This window comes from Ptiloglossa arizonensis, chromosome 9, assembly GCF_051014685.1.
Source record: "Ptiloglossa arizonensis isolate GNS036 chromosome 9, iyPtiAriz1_principal, whole genome shotgun sequence".
Lineage (NCBI taxonomy): Eukaryota > Metazoa > Arthropoda > Insecta > Hymenoptera > Colletidae > Ptiloglossa > Ptiloglossa arizonensis.
In genome coordinates, this window is record NC_135056.1 from 2,738,764 (window position 1) to 2,765,262 (window position 26,499).

Sequence of the window (26,499 nt, forward strand, 5' to 3'; positions counted from 1 at the left end):
AGAAAAGGTTAAACAGTTTATTAAAGTAAGCAATATTTATAAAAATGATAAAACTAAATATAAATTAATGGAAAGAACTATTGCTTTCTTTTATGAGTTATTATGGTTTTTATTCTATTTATTATAAATTCCATAATAACAAGTCATACAGTTTCTACTGTTAATTAATTGTAAATAATTTATTTTAATTTTACATTACAGTTCCAAAATTGTATATAATGTTTCAACCTTTTTTTATTCAGTTTTAGTTCCTTATTCTCCTTAATATTCTCTCATATACGTTCATTATTCTCATTCCATAATTTGCATTTTTCTTTTTCTGTTCTTCTCACATTAAATATGCCTCCTTTTATTCTATTCTCACTGTTACTACTATTTTTTGTTGTCTATTACATTTTAATAAGCTCTTATATTGATTTATTTCTCTTGTCTATATATTTACCTATACATTTCCTTCAGTTCTTCTGTCATCCTGTCTGTCTATTTCAAATCTCTTCTTTCTCCCTGCTTCCCACTTATTGGTAGTTCCTTTTCTCTTTTCACCCTCCTCTAAGCACTATTGTCTTTACACTACCTTTTCCTTTCACTTCCATCTTTCTTTTTCTCCACTAATCGTTAGTTCACTTTTTGTTCTCTCACTTTTTTATCTCCTATAAGCACTATTGTCTGCAAACTCCCTTTTTTTTTTATACTTTTTCTTTATACTATATTGCTCTTTTTGTCTTTTCGATTTTGATTTTGTCCCCTTATGTTTTTCTTCTTCTTCCCATTATATCATTCTGCCTCAAGGCTTTATTACTCGTACCTTTGCATAGCACTCTTTCTCTGTCTCTTATACAAAAAAGAAAGGTTGTATGGCGTAAAAGTAGAAGTGGATGATGCAATTTGTATAAACTCAGGGAAATGATAATAGGATATTTCAATAAGGTGATGGACTGAAGAGTGAAATAATTTTTGAACACTTCTTTAGAAGGTGAGTATGTAATTTTATAAACTGTTTATCAATCATCTAAAAGTAAATAAATTAAACTGTAAAATAATTTTAATTTGTATAAAAGTTATGTACAATTATGTGAAATTATTATGCCTGGAATAATAGAATAGGTGTCTAATTACCAAATTGTTTGACATTAAAAAATATGAAAACTTTATAATTTGTGTTTGCATTACTATTATTAAGTATAACGCTTCCTTTTTTTGTCAAATTGGATGGGTTGTGATCGAATGAATGCAAAAATATAAGGTACAAAATTTAATGTTCAATTTTGATACAGTACAAAAAATTTTAAAAAATCTGTAAGTTTAGTTTTTAAACCTGTAGATTTGTTTTAAATTTTACACACGATTTGGTAATTAAATACCTTCTCTCAGTTCAGATAAAGTGGCTCCACATGATTAGATATAATTTTTACACAAATCAAGATTTTTTAATAAAATTTAGTAACATTGTAACTTAATGTATATATTTTTAGATGATAGTTGTTAGATGACATAGTTGATAAAATTTCATACTTGTCTCCAAAAAAATGTTGAAAAGTTATATTATTTTGCACTTTGTTTTCCTATTGGAACTTCAGGCAATTGAATTTGTATTTACTACATATAATGTAAACACATGTGTTTTGTTTTTAATTAATATTTACAAATATAATACAGATGCTTAAGCTTAAACTTAAAATATTCCTGAAACTAATAGTTTCTTTGTAAAAACGTTTCAATATTTTCTTGTAGAAAATAAGAAACATTATTGATTAATGTAATAAAAAGTACAGATTCTGCTTAAAAGAAACGTTTGAAAGTGCACGTTGCCACTGCATATATACATATAAATACATAATGGTAATTATGGATCATTTAAGTCATATAATTTTTCCCTATACAATCTTTTTTAAGCCACGTAGACGACAATCCATATCATTTACCCAAAACCTTATACACACTCTATACATACAGTTTCTTCAGAATGTTGACATAAAATATACTTTTTCTGATTCGCTTTTCATTGCAAGAATGTATCAATAATGTGATTCGTTGTTTAAATTTTGCATACAATCATCTTTCCACAATAGTAAAACAAATAAACTCCACGAAATGCATCAGTATTATTAGAAACACATTTTGAAGCAATTTTTTGTGAAGAATTCCATTACATTATTGAATCAATATCGAAAAATTAATGAATATAATTTATTATGTTTTGGTTAATTTTAGGGCTAGTTTTGAAAATACAGGGATGTCTGATAGATTGGAAAATGTGACACAGACTATATCGCGAATTCTCGATGGATACGATATTCGATTGAGACCAAATTTTGGCGGTAAGTACTCTATGCTTCTCTTTTTTAGTTAATCACTTAAAATAATTGAAATCGATTATAATAGTCTTCTAAATTTAACTAAAATTATAAATATTTGTAAATATTTGTGTAGTAATTAAAATAAATATATCGTTTTTTAAATAACCGATTGAATTTTATTTCCACTATTTTAGTTACACTTGGTGATTGAATCAAACTGACAAAATCACGCATGCAGGATCGAATTTCATCCACTAATAACAATTAAAAGCTTTATATTTTTTAGTATATCATCCTGAGAACATCAACAATAAGTGGGTGAGTTGTTGCCAATGAAAAACAATTTAAATAATAACAAATATTTTGATACCATAAATTATATAATAGATTGGCAAGTTATTGCCAGTGAATATAAATCCAACTATGGTATCATTTAGATTGTTTTTTATTGGTTTATAACAACTCATCAATTTATTGCTAGTGCCCTTACAATGATGTACTGTAAAATATAAAGATTTTAATTGTTATTAGTGGATGAAATTATACTGTATTTAAATTGTTTTTTAATTACATGTCTAGTTACAGAATTAATTAAGAAAATACAAATTTCATTTTGTTCTTTGTAATCTAATATATGGTATGAAAGATAATACCTTTTATTCAAATTACTGCAATTAAAAAACGATAAAATTCTAAAAGCAGTTTTAAAAAGATTTATGGAAACAATTATATTTAAAGTTACAATACACGAGACAATATGAGAGAGAGAGAGAGAGAGAGAGAGAGAGAGAGAGAGAGAGATCTTCGTTTATTGTATTGTAGACATACAGTATTTATTTTTCATTTTTTTCTAGTTTTTTCGATGTTTAAAAGAATACACCAGGTATATATAGCAAGATGTGCTTCTTTTACAAGTAATTTTTCTTGAATCATTTCCTGTTAACTTGTAAACTTATAAATAATTAAATTAAACGTTAAAATTGCCTACAGCGATTATTAATTAAGGGGGTCAATACAGATTCTAACTGTCAAATAGAGTGAAGGGGTTATTGAAAATAAACGTAAGGCTGTAGTCTTGTATTTATAGTACATGTCTTTGTCAAAAATTTGAAAGTTCTTCAACGAGAATTTCTATTTTTGTTCTCAATTAGAGAACACGATCTATAACCTTGAAATTATAGTAAATTTTAATTAATTCTTACTACTTACTCATTTGACTACAATAGTAGTATCGATGGTGGGGAACTAGTTGACAATACATCATGAATCAGGAGGGTTGCATATTTCAGGGGGTTTACTAATTTGAGTACCACGTTAAACATTTAAAATCTAATGTCGGATAAATGAAAGAATTGACTTAACTAGGAAAAGGATTTCTAGAGTTCAGAGCTTCCATGATTTTTACTTCTTACAATACATATGTAGATATTTATTCTTTAAGAACTTTGAGTGATTTGGTCTACACATTGCAAGCTTGAGTTGTCTCCCCACAATTCTTAATGCACTGTGAAGACGAAGCATTCCACACAAAGGATGGAGTTTCAAGTATCTGAAAGGCTCAGTACAACAAAATATTAATATTTTGCCTTGTGCGATTTTTCGCTAATTTTCAGCCATTCTAACTCGCTTTCATTCCATTTCGTTTTCGTTTTTGGTAAGAAAGAAAGAAAAGCCAATTGTTTGGTAACTGCATATTCTTTACGTTGCATCGATCCTATGCTGCGAAATTGATTTCGTATCTCTCAAATGATGTAATGCAACTTTTCTTGAGAAGAAAGAAAAATCAAAAAGTCAGTTAGCATTTCCAATTTTCGTTACCGAGCAGTTAAAATTTATTGATGTGACTCTTGATACGCATTATGTTTACTCATATCAGTCAATTGATCACGCGCACACGCACGAGATATGTATCCATAAACTAATTACACATTCAAATTGTAAATTAGAATAGAATATTTTGATTTGTATCATTTGTATCATTACACTTTTCTGTAAACACCCTGTATAATACGTAGTAATAATAACGAAAATAATTACGATATTGATGATGATAATGATGGTAATAGCGATGGTAATGACGATAATGATAACGATGATAATGGACATAGCGCTAGAGGTATCGGAAAGTAATGTCGCTTTTCTTTAATAATGTTTATTCAAATTTCTACAATCTTGCCTAAAATGTCTAATTATTTAAATAATTTCCATCGGTTTCCACCATCTTTTACCATCTGGAAACCAAGTTCTGTATGCCTCATTCATATAAAGACAGGTTTTTATTTAAAAAATTATATTATTACATTTTTTATGTCTTTGTAAATCTTTGGTCAGTTAAATAATCCTGCAGAGAACGGAAGGGTAATCAGAGGGTGCTGTATCGGGAGAGTACAACGAGTACATCAAAGTTTTTCAATCCGATTCTCTGATTTTTTGCTGCGTGAGATCTCGAATTGTGGTGGTGCAAAAATGACACCTTTCCTATTCACTATTGCGGAATGCTTTTGTGTAATTCTTCTACTTGAACGTGTTAACTGTTTACAATAAGTGGTAGCATTAACTCTATTTTCATGTTTTAACCGTTCAAAATGAATTATGCCGTGTATAATCCACGATAGACACTGTGGCAGGTTATTCCCATGGCTTTGGAGTCGCTCTGGAGTTTCATTTGATGCTAACCATTATGGTATATATATATATATATATATATATATATATAAAACTTGTATATAATTATAATTCACTTCACGTGAATAACATTGGAAAACACATAAAAGGCATTATATAAATAAGTAAATATATATATACATATGTACGTACAAACATCATCTGCTAGGTTCAGTAATTTATATATATATTATATAGGTATACTAATTTATCACTAGTACCCTTTGAGCACTTGGACTTGAATGTGATATACAACCTCTACCATTCAACCAGACACTCATTCCCAGCTGGTTACCATATCACTATTGCAAATATATATAGCCCACTTTTCTAAGATAAAAACTATAGACGCAAGAATTGACACAATATGTTAAGCAAGAGTTAGTTGTGGCAACGGTCAATAATATGCAATTGATTATTCGTTGAGCCGTAAAACTAAGTGGAGATAAGGATCTCGAAAGTTCTCTTGATTCCTACATTTCTTGGAAACAGAAACATTTAGGATTTCTGGACGACTGAAATCTGGACGTTTGGAAATTTCGAGACATTAAGGAACTCAATGTTCTCCTTCCTTTTTATATTTCATTGATGACGGGACACACCCCTATAAAAATTAAAAGTAATCATCCACGACCCTTTCGACGACCATAGCACAATAGCTAATACTATAGTTCATGTAGATCATAATTATACTCTGAACACATCAGATAACATTTACATATCAGATCTCAACTATATCTCGTGAATAATTTAACATTGATTATTTACATCTTGCGAACAATATACCAGTAATACAACGAATTAGAATATTCTATAGTGTGCGAGTATAGTGTAATACCCTTCAATCTCCTCGACCAACATCTGGAATATACTAAGTTGTTCAATAAGTTTTGTTTTTTTTTTTTCATTGTAGAAAAATACTATGACACTTCAACTTTGAACAACTGTGAATATACGAATGAGTCGATCTACATGAAACTTCACACATGTTCATCAAACAGTAGTAACATCTTTAGAAAATAAAACGACGAACCTAATAGTTCCATTTCTTATCGAACGACAAAACTTATCGAGCAATCTATTATTCTTGATTATTGCGATTGACACACACTTTATTAACATTTATTCCAATCGATAACAGTATTAATCAATATTAAATATTAATTGTTGATATTAATCAACAGCCTTATTAATTACAAGGATAATAACTGAATCGCACATTCTCTGTACATAAGAAAAAATAAATCCGCAATAACTATTTCTTATAAATGTCACATTCGCCGCTATTTCATGGTGTCCGCAACTGACAATAACAATGTTTAATACAATTTAATCTTCTCTTTACAGTATTGTACTAGTTTGTGTTCTATTTTCGCCCGTGATATTACGTCTGTAATATTTAATATTATATTGTCAGTAAAATTAAAGTTGTGTTAATTGTATTAAAAATGTCTTCAGCAAACGCAGAAAACAGTGATTATGTAGTTACGAAAGTTGTACTAATTAATCGGAAAAAGTCCAAGATCTTCGTCGATGGATACATATGTAAATAATCAAGAAAAATAAATAATCAGTATTATTGGGTGTATGAGAAGAGTAAAACGAGAAGCAATAGCTGCGAATATGATGCTAGTGATAATACATTTTACTCGAATGGAATACATGTAATTTAAAAATACCATCTATTAAAACACAATTGCGCACCTGAATCTTCGCGCTACAGTGAAATGGATGAAATCAAATTTATACTGAAAAACAAATATATTTTTGTTAATAAGATATGTACTAGGTTGTTCGATAAGTTTTGTCGTTCGATAAGAAAAATACGATTTCATGGTTTGAAATACATTTTATTATTCAATATACTCTCCATGAACTTCAGTACATTTGATCCAGTCATGTTCTAATTTATGGATTTCATTCCGGAAGTGAGAATCCGGAAGACTGTCGAAAGACATCCACGGTTACTATTACCTCGTCGTTCAATGAAAATCGTTTCCCATGCATGAATTTTTCGAGATATGAAAACAGCCAGAAGTCAGAAGAAGCTAAATCTGGCGAATAGAGCGAATGTTGCAACAATTTGCACTTTAATTCACTGATTTTCGCGATGGTTTTTTGAGCTGTGTGAGAGGGTGCGTTGTCTTTATGAAAAACGATTTTTTTTCTTCTGTAAATCAGGTCTTTTCTCACAAATTTTTACATCTAGCTAATCCAAAAGGTTACAATAATAATCTGAGTTTATTTTTTTATCAGATTGGAGGTAATCTACGAACAAAATTCCTTTTGCATTCCAAAAAACTGATGCTAACACTTTCTTGGCCGATTTCTGGACCCTAACTCTTGTTTTGATTCATGATCATGGTGGTAGACCCAAGTCTCATCCATAGTGATAAAACGATGCATAAAATCCTTCTTATCTTTTCTAAAACGTTCCAAATGTTGCTGAGAAATTCGCATTCGAATGTGTTTTTGTTTCATTGTTAACGAGTGAGGCACCCATTGGGCACACAGTTTTCTGAAACCCAAAACTTCAGCCAAAATATTGCTCACGCTGCCTAATGAGATCCCTAGAGCTTCTACTAAATCTCTCTCGGTTAATCGACGATCTTCCAAAACCATATCCTGTATTTTTGCTATGATTTCTGGTGTTGATGCACTTTTTGAACGTCCTTCACGTGGATCGTCTTGAAGACTTGTACGACCACGTTTAAATTCAGCAATCCATCTTTCTATTGTTCTAATTCAAAGTGAAGAGTCTTTACATACTTTCAACAATCGTTCATGAATTTGTTTTGGTGCTACACCTTCCAAAAATAAAAATTTTATCACTGCTCGATATTCAATTTTTTCCATGGTAAGAAAATATTATGACCCTTCGACTTTGAACAACTGTAAATATAAAAATGAGTCATTAAACAGTAGTCATTAAACATCTTTAGAAAAATAAAACGATGAACTTAATAGCGCCATTTCTTATCGAACGACAAAACTTATTCAACAACTTAGTATAAACGTGGCAGTACAGGGTAATTTAGAAATACACGTTTATACTTCAGAGGGTGAATCCACATACTAAAATGGGTAAAAAATATCCTATATATCTTGGTTTTCGAGTTATGAATAATTAAAGAAAATGTTCAAAGTGTCGAAAACAAAAAATTGTTTTTTTGTAGCCGGATTACCCGAATGACCCCTCAAAGGGAATTTAGTACCATGTTATAAAGGAATGTCGACAATGTCGAACAATTTTTACTTATTGTAAGCTGCAGGCTTTCGAAGGCTGATTAAAACGTTTAAGCCGATATGATTCTTAATTTATTTCAGATGTCACCTTAGCTCTGCACAGAATATTGTTAACTTCTGTGAATACACGATAGATTTGAAACGACCCAGGAATAAAAATGTTTAAGAACGAAGGAGACACTTTGAACATTTTCTTCAATTATTCGTAACTCGATAACTAAGGTATATAGAGCATACGTTTATTAGACATGTTTTACTTATCTTAAAGTAGAGATCATACCTATGGGGTCACGGATTTCATTCAAATTTTTCCTGACGATTTTGGAGCAAATATAACCGAACACGTATACGAATTTTTTTTAGCATTGCAAGTTATATACAAACATAAAAGACATTTAATTTTTAGATTTATTGATACATTTAATTTCATCAAAATATTTATTACAGCTGCTGTATTAGTGAAGGTAAATGGGTAGTAGATTCATACCCTGAGGTTTTTGAGTTCTAATCTTACGACAAAATTGGTTTCTTTTTCTTTTATTTTTATATCTCTTTTCATAAAATTATTTGTTCTTTCATTTATTTATTTCTATATTTTTCTACTTTTTCCTATTTTAAATTAATTGACAGTCTCTTGAATAGTAGACATCGTGAAAATATCTAAAACATAAAACATTTTCGGTACACATTTCGTAAAAGCTAACACATTATTATACATTATACATTTCTGGAAAACAAACTTGAGTAATATTGAAAAAAAAAATGACTTTTTATATTAATATTGTATTATATTTAAAATTCGATTAATTGATAATGAATTATGAAATGTATCATTCGACGCATTGTCAAGTAATTTAAAACAGGAAACAATAAGAAAATGTAGAAATAAAAAAAAAAAAAAACAAATAAACTTAGAAAGAGAACTGTAAAAAGAAAAAAAAGACAGAGAAACGAGCAAGAGAAAAAAATGTTGTCCGTAAGAGATTTGAACACGAAAAGCCCATGGAGAGGTACGAATATAAAATCTATTCTCCTTCACCAACACTAAACCTATTGGAATATTTTGATGAAATTAAATATATCAACGAATCCAAAAATTAAATCTCTTTTACCTTTGTAAATAATCAGCAATGGTAAAAAAGTTCGGATACGTGTTCGTTTATTGTTGCTGTAGAATCATAAAAAATTTGTATGAAATCCGTAACCCCATAGGTGTGACTTCTTATTAATGTGTAGATTCACTCCTTAAAGTATAAATATGTATTTCTGAATCACTATTATCATGTATATTTTTCATACAGATAAATAAGTAATTATGTTTCAAGTTTACCTCGTCGTCGGCTAATACTGTTGTCGAGTGATAATGCTGTCAAATTGGTGTTGGTGCATTTTGATTGTTGAAGTCTTTTAGTATTAATTATAATAACAGTAAAATTTTATTTTGTAACCATTACCAAACAAGTTTTTTGTCACTTCCAAGTGATCTCACAACGTAACAACGTACCGTCTTTTCTAAAACTAATTCGTCTGCCATCGTCTCTAATTGTAGATATAAACTATATATTTCAATTTTATCACAGTCCCTGTCATTAAGTTCAACAAGAGATCCGTTTAGTGTGGAACGAGTAAATATATACAACTAATATATATACTTTAGCATTGCAAGTTAGACATAGACTTAGACATATATTGATAACTAATCTTATATTATGAAGATCTTTAAATTTTGTTAACCATCTCCTATTGGCCTTGAACGAAGACGATATCTCAATTTCATTTTCTATTTCCAATGCTTTTTCCTGTAATAATAAATCCGTGAGTGGATTTTTTATTATCCGTTGTTTTAAAAACCACGTCTGAAGGCGGTTTTCCAAATCTTCGAAACTGCATGTCCTTCCTTTTTTTTTATTTTTATTCACGGATTCCTTTAGCTGTATAAGTTTTTAATTTGATACTGTTGTAAATTTGGTATAATTTAATAATAATTTAACTATAATAATACATGCAATTGAAATAATAATTATAATAGTACAATTGATCAACATTTTTCAAAATTTAAATAACCTTTCCTTAAAAAAATATTTATTTTCCTGTATCCTTATACAGGGTATCCTTATACCTTAATCGAAGCCACTGAAGACTCGAGCAACGCTTTATAGTTTGCCGCCGTCATATGCAGTCTCGCTTACTCGCGATCTATGGCATTCGCCTTAGCAAAGAACAGAACTGCAAAATAGGGGACTGTTTTGCTGTAAGTTGTTTCTGTCCTCCACATGGACGACCTGTCCACATATAATGAAGCAATAATGTATGCTTCCTAAAAGAATGGAGTTTATCCAGTATGAGGAGACTTCCACTTGTGAGGATACACAAGTGATCCTTAGCGGCATTAGTGACTTCTTTATATAAATTGTTTGACACCCAAGAGAGAAAGGATCATCATAATAAACTAACGATCTTTATCTTTGCTTGCTAAGCTTTATAAATATAAACAGTTCTCTTTAAATCCTTTAAGTTTCAAGATTCAGTAGGGAAATACCAAAGTAGATATTATCTTAACATTCGTCCAGTATCCCGAGAAAAATTAACGAAAAAACATCCAATTTGTATTAAAGTAGTGTATAATTATTAATATAATACTTCTTATACGTCACGTATATTTCATAGTCGTTAGTAATTTAAACGAAACAAATAATTGTATTAGTATATAATTTATATTATTATGAAATTTAAAGAATAAGAGTAGTATGCACAGGCGTTTCCTTAATAAGCTGCAAAAATTGACATGTGAAATATTAATGCAGTACATGGCTAATGAAAAGAATTTTAATGAAAATCGAAAAATTTTTTTTTGGAAACTTGAAAACTTTAAGGAAGATAATCAGGGTGCAAGATCGAAATAATTGAAAATTTTGTTGATACTATTTAAAAGTATAACGATTTAAATATATATAAGTAAAGCTTTTTTCTGGAATTTTTAAAAATAACAATATTATAAAATATTTTTGAGAATGTATCAGATTACTCAAGCGCATTAACGGGCATGTTTGAACGTACTGTTTACTTTGAAATCGTTAATCGAATGCTTGTTAAGATTTATTGAACTGTAACGAACGTATATACTTCAAATTTAAACAGTACATTCTCAGATATACTTTTTATGATTCGATCGTGGCTTTTTCACATTTTTTGATTTATTTTCATTTCGATATAAATTATTATTTTATAAAAAGTCACTATCGAACGATAATGATACTACTTTTATCATACGACAGTATTCTTTTCTCCCACATGTTTTAAGCGGCAACAAATTTGTCAACTATGAAACAATGTTTTTTTTTAAACAACGTATAACTTTAAATAAAATTAATATTTTTTAAACATTTTTTAGTTTAGTATATTAGTAAATTAGAATAAAAGCTGATTACCAAATTCAAAGATAAATTACAAATATAATCTCACTTTTCGACACTTTGGTTATCCTTCCTTGAATGTCACTACTAAAATATTAAGGTGGAACTATTGAAATTGGTTTCAAAAAAATTAATCGAGCAATTACAAATTTTTTACGAATCGCTATGATCATGTCGAAGTTCTGATCAGCTCAACGATCCTAATAATGTGCTTGATTTTTATTTATTTACATGTTTGTAATTATTGTTTTAGGCGAACCTCTGTTGGTTGGTATGGACCTTACAATCGCAAGTTTTGATGCAATTTCGGAAGTGAACATGGTAAATACACTTGTGTTATTTATTACATAATAAATAATTATTAAAATGGATATTCTATTACAATATTAAACGTCTGTGTTATTAAAAATTACCTCACCTCTTTATGTTTTTGTTTAAAAAATGACATTGTTTTTTTTGCGGCAGGACTATACGATAACGATGTACTTAAATCAGTATTGGACAGATGAAAGACTAGCATTTTCCCAGGATGAAGAGATTCTTACCCTTAGTGGAGATTTTGCGGAAAAGATTTGGGTGCCAGATACGTTTTTCGCTAACGACAAAAACAGGTGCGCACGAAAAATGTCTAGAAATTCGTGTTGCCTAAACGCTAATAAAAGAATTTGAAAATGGATAGTTCAATAATAATTTTAAAAAATTGCTAACATTGGCGAATTATTAGAGTTTCATAATTTCTGAAAATTCTAGGATCTTATAATAATATTCAATGCAATGCATTAACTATTATATGATACATTGAATTATACAATAAAATGATAACATTTAAAAAGTAATCCATCAAATCTAGAGAGTTCATGTGTTATTTCTCACAATATACAAATCGGTGATTCATGTGCCGTTAATTATAGGCAAGAAAACGCGATTGAAAACAATGAACTGTTTCGTATTATTTATAACTTTTGAACAAACTAAAAAACGAACTTGACGTATTTCATACTCGTCCTGTAGAAATAGTTTTTATATATATTCGTTCACACTCATGCATAAATCTCCATACAATACTTATATGAATAAAATATGTTTACGATCATTGTAAAAATAGTCTATTTTTATATACAGGGTGCTCGGTCAGTACTGGTCGAAACGATAATGTTGCTATTCTAGATGAGAAAATGAATCGAACGTATAAAATAAAATTTGTTCTTACTAGTTTTCGTTTTCCAGAAAAATTATTTCAAATATTTATCGGATACACATGTACGTTATTGTGTCGGTTCAACAGATATTGCTGTAACTTACAATTAGTGTTGCTCGAGTTTTGTAAAACACGTTGCTATACTACTCAAAGCGTTTACAAAAACTGTTAATGTCATTACTTACTTTGTACCAATATTATTATTTTTCATAATATCATGATGAATAAGTTTTCATGAGATATGATTCTTTCAAATCAGTTCTTTGACACAGTAGTCAGATTTAACCAAACGAAAGAAATGTGGTAGAGTTCTGCAAAACATAAACGATAATTGTAGCAGAAGAATCTGATTTTTTTCTCAAAGTATAATATTAGTAAATGAACGTATTAATAACGCACAATTTTTATTAAGAATTTTATCAACAAGTAAAGTCAAATGGAATGTGTAATATTATTTTACAAATATTCAAGTAAGATGGAGTGTGAGCGATTGATTTGGCTTAGTAGGAGATCAAAGTGTGTGCACCTGTATTTCTTTTTGGATAATACAATGTCAATAACATACTTGTATTTATTACGCAACATATTGCTCAAATTACTACAAAACATATTTTTCTTAAACTTCTTAAAAATTTGTTTTTTTTTTTTCAGTAAGAGGAACACTATCGTATTTCAGTTTTGAAATGAAAAATTGTTTTAATGAAAATTTTCAGTCTTGCTATTACGGACGAATACCTTGATTGAAATCTCCAGATCTATCATTAGATTTTTATTTGTGTAAAAGGAAACAAAAACTACTATACTATTTGACAAATTACAAATATAAATCATTATATTCGAAAGTGTTCATCAAAGTGATCATGCAAACAACACACTGGATATCATTTTTAAAAATTGCTAAGCCAATAATAATTTATTTAAAAAAAAATAAGCTAATTGAATAAACTATTTAAAAACGTTCTGATCTTCTATATTCTCAGTTATCGACAAGAATTAGTACTATTGGAAATACAAATAATGTAGAGTGATATTCGTCGAATCGAGACTGTTATGTACATATGTAATATGCAGAGTTTAAACAAGTTTGCTAAGAAATTTCATTGGTTGTTGCGTAACGGCGACACCTTTACACACAAGCATCATTATAATTGGTTCAATCCATTACTTCTAAAAGTCTACCATATAACAAAGAAAACAAATGAGACACATCGAAATCGAGCGAGAGGACAAAAATGAGTATTGACGTAGTCGTATGTAAGAAGAAGTAAAGAGTTTGACTTAATAAAATACTATATGTTAAACTAAAAACGCACAGTAGGCACTTTGTATTCACCAGACAAATTGTTTATGCTTCGTTTAAGGTTTAACGTTTAAACCTTTTGTTCTTTATACATAAAACAACTTATATATTAACTGTTAAAGAAATAAAAAATTTCCCTTAAATTTCATAATATAATTTTGATAAATTTTACGTAATAAAAATTGTCAAAAAGAAATATTAACATTAATATAATTTCCATATTTCCTCGCTCTATAAATTCGATGCTGAATTGTTATCTTGATCATTTTCTAAATCTATATCTTCAATATTTCATTTTAAAGTGTTCAACGCAACGTCTAATAAATTTACTTATTCATAATATCTATTTTGTTCTACCTATAACTTTTTGTCTGAGTGTTTGCAGTCGATTGCATGTTTATGTTGACGGATTTTTTATTTTTTTCTTGACTTGTGCAGAATTATACTTTGTTAATACAGGAAGGTCTCCCTGAAAGTGGGAATTTCTGGTGAGAATTAGACGCAGTAAATAGGCTACTTCTCTTGCACCTATGCCGTTTAATTAATAGTTAGATAGCTAACTAATTTCTCAACTTTACACAGTGCAAGTGTACCCGATAAATATTGAATGTCATTTTTTTTTAAAAACAGATCCACGTATGGATAAACATTATTTTATATTCTCGATTCATTCTCATGTAAAGTGATCATGTTGCAACTTGTACTACCAGTTACCGACCTATCAGTCCATATATTATGCAATATGACGTAACCATACAAAAATTTGTGAAGTAACGACGAAAGTTTATTGTTCGTAAATATTACAAAAAAGACCGCACAATAAAGATTATAAATAAACATGAAAACACATTGTTCGTAAGCATTTCGTAAAAGAGACCTCGATAAAACAGTATAATTTTAATATTTTTTATAATTTTCTTTATTATTTTCTGGTACTCACAATTTGTGTTTCACAATTTGTTTTTATATGTACATTTCTCCTTTGTACTGTAACTCTCACTTTATATTACTCACTCGCATATTTCCTCGCATACTTTTGTCTTCACTTATCTATTCATCATTTTTCTTATGTTCGTTTATAGTTAGTAGAACAAATAGCAAATAACATAGCCGAAGCTCAATTGGACTTTCAAGTGATCCTCTTGTTAAGCAGAAGATATGAAATGTTATTTTTTTTGTGGAAAACGATCTGTTGACTACATAGCTATACTGAGGGAATCTGGATCGAATACGGGAAGGATAATGTTTGCAAATGGCCATTTCGAGGACTCGTCAGAAGAGTACAATTTTTGTACAATACGCACCTAAATATTTCAAAAAATTAAGAAACAATAGCTATTTAATCGACATCTGATGATAAAGTTGTAATAAACACACTTAAAGATCGTATTACCGTAGCGAGCACAACTTATCTAATTAATTTATTTCATCCTTGACTTCTTCATACTATGGTTGAAGTACTCACAATCAATCAGAAAATAATTAGTTGAAAAAATCTGAGGAATGTTTAGTGAAACAAACAACTCATAAAACAGTTACTATAGGTTACATCAATTAGCATTTGGTTCGACTAAAATGCGTCTGTACGCAATGATGGAAAATTATTTTAGATACTTTTTTGAAAAGTAAAATTAAAATTGAAATTAAGAACCACTATATATTAGGTCATCCTATAAGTAATGTCGTCTTTTATCGTACTTTAAATGAACGCTTGAATCGCATCTCGGCGATGTGTTTATAGAAACTTCGATGAAGAAAATGTTTATAGAAAGTTCGATGCAGTTTGATCGACATTTTTCACTTGAAAAAAAAATGTTAAAATGAGCGTGTGCGAACTTCATTTGCGGCATTGTATGCTATATGAATTTAAAAAAGGTGGTACAATTACGGATACGGTTAAAAACATTTGTGAAGTGTATCGTGAACATGCTTTAAATTTAAGAAAGTGTCAAAGATGGTTTTCCAAATTTCGAAAAGGTGATTTTTACCTTTCCGATGAACCGAGATCCGGTCGACCAGCAGCGTTCAATCCTGAGGCATTGAAAGCTTTAATCGAGTTAGAACCACGATTAACTATCGATGAAATTGCTGAGAGATTAGGCAGTAGCAGCAGTACTGTCCATAGACATTTAATACAATTGGGAAAAGTATCGAAACTGGGAAAATGGGTACCGCATGAACTGACGATTTCTAACCGTATCCAGCGCATGAACATTTGTGCTTCCCTGCGAGATCGACAAAATAATCGTTCATTTCTCGATCAGATTGTTACTGGTGACGAAAAGTGGGTCTCATACTGCAATCCCAAACGAAAACGTCAATGGCTATCATCTGGTCGATCATCTTTACAGTGCCCAAAACCAGGGCTTCATCCCCGGAAAGTTTTGTTGTGCGTGTGGTGGGATATTAGAGGAATTATTCATTTAGAGCTTTTCAAGCAAAATCAGACCGTAACAGCTGAGATTTACAACCAACAATTTGAACGTCTTCGAGCAGCGTTAGTGGAAAAACGACCATCATTAGTGAATCGCAAAGATGAATAGAAAAAAGAAAAAATTTCAATTGGGAGCTCCTGCCACACCCACCATACTCTCCGGATCTTGCCCCAAGCAATTACTATCTATTCCGGTTAATGCAACATTTTTTAAATGGAAAAAATTTCAACAATAGCGAGGATGTAAAATCAGCATTAAATGAGTATTTTAATTCAAAATCTCAGAAGTTTTTCGAAAATGGAATAAGAAAGTTGACCGATAGATGGGAAAAAGTCATCGAAACTGATGGTCAATATATCGATGATTGAAAATAAATGTAAGTATTAATTTTTTTCACCGAAAGTCACCGTCAAAAAACAACGTTACTTATGGGATGACTTAATATATATAAAAATATAATACTAGAGGCTGGTCTAACGCGGTGAAAAATTATGTTTGTATACCGTATAGTTTCAAGTGTAGCAATAAATAAGAATTTCCAGTTCCTAAATATTTTAATACAGATATCTGTGCTTTTGCACAGTGATTTTCGTAAAATGATCTCTATTCAAATGCTTGAAGAAAGAATTCTTCAATGTGTCTTTTTTCATACTGATTAACATACATTTTTACATTTTGTACGAGTAATAACTCTATCACGAAACCTGTCTTTTGTGTTACATATAGATCCACCATATCTATGTGTACATATGCATATGTATAATAGGATGGGCCTTAGCTATAAATGACCAAAATTTTTCTTGCACATGTTTTTAGTCTCATACCTCAGAATAGCTTCATGTACATAAAAAACATAATTTGTCTAAAATGTGATCTCGATAAAATAACGGAAAAATGTGCATCATGGAACTTAAGGAGATATTCTAGTGCATTTTCTAACATTCTTTAGAATTTTTTATATAAAAAATATAAAACATTTTCCAGTAAAAGTTTTAAGTTATATTTACACATGTTTGAGTAGTAAATATAATTTTTTTTACTTGTCATCTCATGGTATTCGTGATTTTGAATCTTTTACTTATTTGAATTGGAAATACAAATGATATTTCTGATTAGTATAAGTGTAGTTATTGCAGGAAGTTAAACAAAAGAAAAATGGCTATTATTAAAAGAATGGCGATTCTCTAAAGTTCGTTGATCGATTTTTTTTACGTTCCTCTCTTATTTGTTTTGATATCATGAAAACGTGTGTTTTATATAATAAAACTCCTAATTATGAATAATATATCAGACCAGAACCATAAAGAGGACCTTCTTATTGTTCAAAAAACCCCTTTAGCGTAAGTTTGTTCATTGTGGTTTCCATTCCAAACTCTTTTGGCAGCTTCTGTTGATCGTCGTTCAAAACTATCAGTTCTGTGTTTGTCTCGAATATGTGCGTAAATTTTTGCTTGTTGTCCAATATTGATTGACATCTAAGATAGAACATTTAAAATTGTTGCGTAACCTTCGTTAAAAATACTTACAGCCAAATTCGTAGTTATTTCGATCCTTGATATCCGACTGAATATCTTTCGGAGCAAAAGTTCAAACGAGCGAACTTAGTGATTCATTATTATTTTGTGTTTTTGTTCTTAAATATCTTTCGAATAAATTTCTTCATAAATAGGTTTGGTAACTTTCAAAATTCGCTCACTAAACGATGAATGTATCGAGTGTATTGTCTGTCTCTGCATTTTATCACTTGCACCAGTTTGATGATGAGTACGTATGTTGAGGATATTTATTCGTGGAATTTTTGCGGTAAAAACTAGTCCACACAGCGTCCCTCACATTTCCGAGAGAATTCGAATGTCTTCAAATTGCCAAATCGAAGTATATTGTCAAATCATAGATGACTTTGTTTGTTAATTTTCCGGAACCATTACCCCCAATACTCTTATTTGCTTATAGTATTTGGTATTTCACAATTTTCAATCCATTCTTTTTTCTACAACACACTCTTTCTTTCCGAAATTTTGAAATTGATGATTCTGAAGTTTTTCTGTCGATGTACTCGTAAAATTTGTTCCCTTCTTGGTTGTATAGTACATTGATGGCCTTTGAATTTTCTCTTCTTCCGTCTTTCAAGATGGGCGTGAGCTATTATGCTTCCCTCATTTATCTATAAGACCTAATATAATTTTCACATTTCGAACTAAAATTTACACTTTTACTTACACGATGAAGCGTATAGCACAATTTATTGAATATTGAATGTTACGCTGATTTTCTGGAAGGTTAGGTGTCCTTTCATGGAATGGAAAAATCCATGGATTTAACCACTTAACCGTGAATCTTTCAGAAACAAGGGTCGAGCAAAGCGTAGGACAAACATACTTGCAGTAACAATGACGCTGACGGTTATGTGCTTTAAACAGCTATAATTTTACTATTTTCTGGAATTTGAATATAAGCTCTTATACGTACATTCTCGAGAGCATATTCTTCAAGAAACATAAATTTTAAAAAGATTAACTTTTTCAAGGGTTCACAATAAAATACTCCTTTAAAAATTGACATGTAAAACAATTCCAATCAACGTATTGGCTCTCACATGCATTAGAACTGTTCCATTCTTACACGGCTTACCTACATTGTTAGAAAAACTGTATGACGCTAAAGAGGTAATTAGACAAAGAAACATCTTCGTCGTAAGGAAACTCACAGATGTTACATACGACATATGTATGTGTTAATGCCAAGTTTAGGCGACTGTAGGGAAACTCTAGAGGGCTCATGAGACCTAGCTTGGATAGCGTTGATGTGAAACTGTATGCGCGTGGCTCTTCCGATGTTTCAAATAATATTAGTAACAATATTGTCCATCTATCTGTTTACTATATATTCCTTTTCGTCTACTTGTATATAAATCTTTCAATACTCCTTTGAAGAAAGGGCCATATTATATACATGTAGGGTATTCATCTATAAGTAGTCAATATTGTAGTCGATGATTCTACGATCAAAAATAAGATGAAAATCAACAATAGTGAAATTGCGGTAAAGCATTTTATAGGTATCTAACGAAAACCATTGTTACCTGCCGGTTTTACTTGGTGCAATTACTTGAGAATCTTTTGCCCATTCAACTAACAAAAAGATAACTCTAATGCCTTTAACGCACGATGCGTGAAGGAGTGAGACGGTCTCCACCGACTATCTTCTCTCATTCCTCCCAGTCAGTGATTTAGGGAATGAAATTTTACCACACTGGTTCCAACCATCGATTATGTCCAACGGTTTTGCTTCCTAGATACATTTACTAACAATTTTTAGTGACATTTAATTTGTTTCTATAAACGATTAAATTAATTCGTTTATTATACAGTACTGTAGAGAATTAAAAGAAATCGCTAAGATATATAAGATACATTAGTTATACGCTAATAACGAACAAGTCAAAGTTTCGATGGTTTCTCTGTGAATGATCTCGTCACTTCACCCTCGTGTCCGGGTAAGCTTCCCCGGTAAGTACTGATGTAACTGTTACCCTTGACGCGTGTTATAATATCTCCTGTAACATGATTAATGAATACTTGATTTAGTGCTATTATTCGTAATCCAAGGGTGCTTGTTCAATTCCAGTAATAATCATCTCGAAGTGATCAGTTACGAGACATTATCATGACACGAGTTTCGAACAACCACCAGCCTAGATACTCAAAATAATTACACTATAATCGATACTAATCATATTTCATAAATGGAACAAGTCGATAGAACAACTGTACCACAATCACTATACCAATCACTGTACCCTTTTACTACAATCTCTTGTGGTATCGGATTTTCCGTGTCCGCTTGGGCCTGCTTCGGGCACAGGCCTAACGAGATAGCGCGTGCGGACAGACCTGGGTTAGGATAAACACTTGGCGTCGATCTGTTCGCTAGGTTTCGTGGAAGGCACGAGTATCCCTTTACAGGGGGTCTTGCGAGACGAGCGAGCGTGGGAATGCATGAAGACGAAAGGGAATACATGTTCTTTCGGAGAAAGTGAAGAGTGTTTGGAAAAGACGAACGATTAGGATGACCGAACGTGACCAAATGTCTGAAGTGAGAGAGACTGAGGACTAGAATGAAAGAGAATGAATGTGCGTGCCTATATAGAGTGCGAGAGGAACGTTTGGGACAGTACAGTACGTCCACAGTACGTCCACAGTACGTCCACGGTACGTCCACGGTACGTCCACGGTACGTCCACGGTACGTCCACGGTACGTCCACGGTACGTCCACGGTACGTCCACGGTACGTCCACGGTACGTCCACGGTACGTCCACGGTACGTCCACGGTACGTCCACGGTACGTCCACGGTACGTCCACGGTACGTCCACGGTACGTCCACGGTACGTCCACGGTACGTCCACGGTACGTCCACGGTACGTCCACGGTACGTCCACGGTACGTCCACGGTACGTCCACGGTACGTCCACGGTACGTCCACGGTACGTCCACGGTACGTCCACGGTACGTCCACGGTACGTCCACGGTACGTCCACGGTACGTCCACGGTACGTCCACGGTACGTCCACGGTACGTCCACAGTACGTCCGTCACAGACAGTATAAGACGTTATGACACACAGTATGACGCCGAGAGTATGTCAGGAGAGTGTGTCGCGGACGGTATGAGTAAAAATACGCAATAAGACGAGATAGTTAGAAAGACGCACTAAGATGAAAGATCAGTAAAAGACATAAGTGACAAAGACGATAAAGACGCGTGCCGAGGGCATCAAGACAATAAGCTTTAATACGCGGTCGATCTACCTTAGTGGAAAGCGAAACTAATCACCAACACCACGTCTAATACTAATAACACTGTTACTTATAATATTTTTAAATATACATCAATACACCGCACGAGTACAACAATTATTGGGGGACTCGTCCGGGATCAATAACTCAGATCACTTGTCTAGCGATCCGAAGTAGAAAGAAAACAACACTCTTGGTATCCAACCTTGCCAAGCTGTACATACCAGTCGAAGAGGTGACCATTTACTTGAACCTAGTAGTACCCGACTTTGATTGATCTCCTAGCCTCTGCACAGACTTTCTTTCCAGTGTAAGACTGACTACATTAATGGAATACAATTCAGACCCTGAAATTGATCACTCGTCGCCGTCGGGCTGCTTGTGACCATTACGTCACCCATATTGTATTTCGAAGGCTTATATCTCCGCGTGACAAACCTCTTCTTTTGATGCTGTTGTTCCACCTTAATGACACTTTTTGCCTCGTCCTAGGATGCCTGCAAATTTATTTCATTCAAAGTACCTCTAACGATTTAACATCCGTCATATCACGCGGTTGATAACCGAACCACAGTTGAGTCGACAATTTTCGGTTGGTTCGACTAATCGAGCAGTTAGTCACACTTTGGACTCGTCTAACATCGTCGTCCCAAAGCTGCTCGCCTGCATACGTGGTTGTAAGTGAACTCAAAACTATACGGTTCATCCGCTTGCATTCTTCTGGCAATTCATGGAGATATGCCCATAGTCTCTACATTCGAAGCACTTTGTGCCTTTTTCCTTCGTGAGATAATCAACCGTCAAATAATTTTTCGCTCCGCAACTGTGACATCTCCTCGGCATACTACTAACCTGGGAAATAGTAGTATTGTTTGTTGCCATTCGTTGTGATTTTCTTCTCTGAAAAGTTGTTACTGCTCCCCCATGGTATCTTCTCGAATGCTTCTAGCAGGTCTGTTTTCGTGTTAAACCTTTGGATGTAGACTTGGTCTCGAAGAACAGGATCAGGAATTCCTAAAATGAACCGAATCTATTAATTCGTTATTCTCTTCTATCGGCACGTTATTAGCCAATATTACTTTCTCGTAAAAGTAATCGCCGATTGCCTCGTCCTTTCTCCAGATTCGGTTTTCGAACTGTTTCCTCCTTATTGTCTTTTGGCTGGCGGCAAAACATAGCACGAAGTTCTCTGAACAATTCGTCGATCGACATATTAATAAAGTTGTATTTCGAATAAAACTATTCGAGAGTTCTTCCTTTAACTGTTTAGGGCATAGTGAGTTAAAAATGTCCCGCCTTTTTAATATCCTAATATGCATGGTGGAATATTTGTCAACTCACCATGAAAAATTAAAATAACTCCATACAAATTACATGGTAAGACTGTTAATATTCCACCTCATAATTAGATATCTAATTAATCTGTTTTTTAGTTTTAGTTATTTTGTATCACATATTCAGCAATTATGCCTCAAAGAGTTAAATCGTTTCATCGAAGTAATTTAACAAATCGATAATCGCTGTAATACATACTCATTTTTATTTGGATTTCTTGGCATTCATTGACACCGACAACACTGGTTGCGGTAATTGCATTGGCAAACGCTGCATTTGTCGCAATATTTCAATCTGCTCCAAGAACATCTATCAAAAATAGAAGAATGGTTGCTCGAAAAGAGAATCACGATAAATTCTAGTAAATTTAACCACGTAGTATTTAAACAACAAATGAGAAACAATGATTCCTCAAACAAACTGTGTCAAACATCTTGGTCTACGCATAGATTCTAAACTTACATGGAAAAACCACATAAAAGTAATAATAGAGCGTATTCGACTAAAAAGACGAAATATGTACCGGTTAACTAGTCGTAAATCCAAGTTGAGCTTAAGTAATAAATTAAAAGTATACAAAACAATAATTAAACCTATTTGGACATACGGAATAAAACTCTGGGAAACAGCTGCGAAGAACTACATAGCAGAAATGAAATCACTTCAAGCTGTATATCATATCTTTAGGATATCGTACCATGGTGTCTATTAATCGGACTACAAGTTCAATTTCTTTCCTAGCACACACACGGACTAAACGATTTGAGTTTTTCTTTAAGTTTTACCAATGACACCTTGTCAAGATCTTTTGCATTTAATGGCATCACAGTTACAATCAACATACATATTTATCTCTACGCGGCACTACACATTTACGTACATCTACTGCGTTATTCATTTATGGTTATAACAACCCCGAGTGAGCCCCCAAATTTTGTAGGGATGGTTCTAAAATGAAGGTGAATAGAGTTTGAGATGTAGGTGTATTAAAAGAAACAGAATAATAAAATAGAAGCATACAAAAATGATAACTAAGGAGAATCGGTCGTCCGCTCCACCTAGCTCCTTCCACTTTTCAGATTCTTGGTCATTATTGGTTAAGTCGAACACGTCTTTTGCTCATCACGTCACAAAGAAAGCAAACGAAACAAAATGCAACAGAGTGAGATACAACAACAGTGAATGACATTGGCGTAGACATAAACTCACAATATTAACTACTGTTATGTTCTATTGTTTTGATCTGTTCCTTCGAGCATTTCAAGTTGCAAGGAATCATTGTTTATTTAAAGTCGAGAAATAGAAGTGTATCTGCTTTCCTTCTTTAAATTTCTTTACGGCCATGTCGTTTCGCACCGTGGTCGGTCTTATATTGAAAATTTTCTAAATAAGAAAATTAATTTTCATTGTTTAATAATGTTTAATATTATGTAATAATCATGTTACAAATTAAAACAAAGTTTGATATCGTTCTATCCGAATCTCTGTATTAAAGATATTTATAACTTTCTGTATTTTTAAAATTTCTAAATTATCCTCTGATATCTGGAAATACTACTACTATGCAGTCCGATCGTTAAGAACCTAAAAAGTGGGGAGAATGGATGGAACAAGCGTCTGTTCATCTTTATTCGAGATTGAGGGGCTCGAATTCCCGCTAACTCTACGTTGGTGCTTGGAAGTGATGAGAAAAGAGTGGAGTCCAATTTAATCAGTTTATTTAAAACTCAGATGACGAGGTTTGATACAACCGATTCTTCGGATAGTGCAGATCACGCTGATCAGCAAAACGCAGCTTCTCAGCTAGTTTGCTAGATGCAAACGCTTTGGGATAAGATCGAATTTCTCAACCGTCGCAGATAATGACTCATCTCGGTGTTTGTGTTGGCTATGCATGTAAAATTGTGTGTTTGTATATGTAATTCGTGAAACGCAAGAATTTTGGTTTTAGACGGATTATAAAGATTTTAGAACGTTCGTTGGCTCAACTGATTGCTGTGATCGAACTTTCTGGAAAAAGAAACCCTTATGGATCCTGTCACGGGATTAAATTGTGACGTTACAAATTTAAACTCCGATGCACCAACGCACAACGTTTAAATTCGTAAAAATGTTTGAGAACCGAATTTTTACAGTAATGCGTTATAATAAATGCATAATGAGTTATAATAAGCTACTTTTATTGAAATAAACCAACTCACTCTAATGTCCGTAAACAGTTAGGCTAGACTTAGAAGTATAAGAGGTAAAGGAAAGTAATACCTTCTCTATGGGCACTTGACCATCAAGAAAAAGGTTCTGTTTGAATTAATGAGCATCATTTTATATATTCACGTTGGATATGAGGTGGGAAAGATTCGAGGATCCCGTGGAGGCTTACATAGCATATTTTGCCGACGTTATAATCCATGTAAACGGTAAGGCAAAAACCCTTCTTAAAGGTGTCTTTGATATAAGAAGCGACCGTGAGCTGTTGAACGTTCCGGAATGTTTAAAAAAACGACGGACTGGGCTAGGTTTTGTATAACGGAAATCTAACTGCTGGAATTGAATAAATTTATGTAATTTGGCCGTATCTATTAAAGATATAAATTAAACGCAATTCTAAATCTTGCCCAATGGTACGTTGCAGTTACTCTAAAAATGATTTTTGTTTTAGACACGTTCTCATTTTTTTTAATCGAAAAAGTTATCACAAATGTAATGCATAATTACTCATTACTTATATGAGATTTTTTCGAACTTTAATATTTCTTTCCTCTATCATTTTTATTTTATTTTCCTCTTTCGCTGTGGAACAATGATGTATGTTTATTGAGATTTTGTACTCAATTCTATTATTGTTTCTGCAATTAAATGCTTGCCGTGTTATTACTACAGCGGAGCTAATTGTTTATTTTTACAATCAATTACGTGAGCTCACGAATAAATAAATATATATTTTGTTTACTTCTAACGCATTTTTAATTTACGTTTCTGTGATCCTTGTTACCTATGCTTTCGAGTTGTATAAAAAAATTGATACAATTTTGGCACCAATTTAATGTGTTTCTTTGTAAGCAAACGAAATTGCTCCCTTATAGCAACAGTTTTACGATTTGTTTACTTTATTAGAGAGTCTTGAGATTTTCCCAATCACTACGTAATTAATTATGTTACTTTGGAAACAAACCGCCGTATAACAAAATTGACGATGGATTCTTTAGGCGACGTGTATTTGTTTTGGTATTCAAATTTTAAGTGTATTTTTAACTTTTTTATTACACGTCGATTAAATAACTATTGTTTCCTGATTTTTTAGGATGTTTAGATGTACGTTACATTACAACGAATATAAAAAGTGGCCATTTCCAAGCACTATTCTTTTCGCATATTTTCAAAACAAATTTTTTATCAAATTATATTAAATGTTATATTTCGATACTTTTATTTTTCACTATCGAAGCCAGCATACCTTTTTCCCATATTTGCGGCTATTCTTGATTCACATTATATGTGTACTCGGTTGCATAAACTTCGTGCTCAGTTTTCCATTTTTCCCTTTTGCATTTCACTCAGTATCTGATCCACTCACAGAGTCTATCTCTTTCTTCGTCTCAAGCTAATCTCAATTATATTTACATTTATCTCCAACTCTCTAACATCAGTCTAAAATAATTGGTTTATTCTTCATCTGTAATTTTTTCTTCGACTGATTTCCACTATTTTTTTTCCATTTATTAATTTCCGTACTTGACTCTTGTTTTTTTATCTCACGCGCTTTGTTTATAATTTTCTCATTCTGCTTCTTTTTTTTTCCAGCGTTTTTCCAAG

At 32.0% G+C, this 26,499-nt stretch overlaps 1 protein-coding gene across 3 annotated transcripts in view; it reads left to right on the forward strand.

Moving 5' to 3' along the window:
• Nucleotides 1-26,499, forward strand: part of Lcch3 (Ligand-gated chloride channel homolog 3) — a 68,289-nt gene that overhangs the window by 7,625 nt on the left and 34,165 nt on the right. For all 3 annotated transcript variants that reach the window (XM_076320025.1, XM_076320023.1, XM_076320024.1), the window contains 3 exons: nt 2,212-2,318; nt 11,874-11,941; nt 12,086-12,231. In XM_076320025.1, coding sequence (XP_076176140.1) covers nt 2,212-2,318; nt 11,874-11,941; nt 12,086-12,231 — 321 coding nt within the window. The remainder of the gene's footprint in view (nt 1-2,211; nt 2,319-11,873; nt 11,942-12,085; nt 12,232-26,499) is intronic.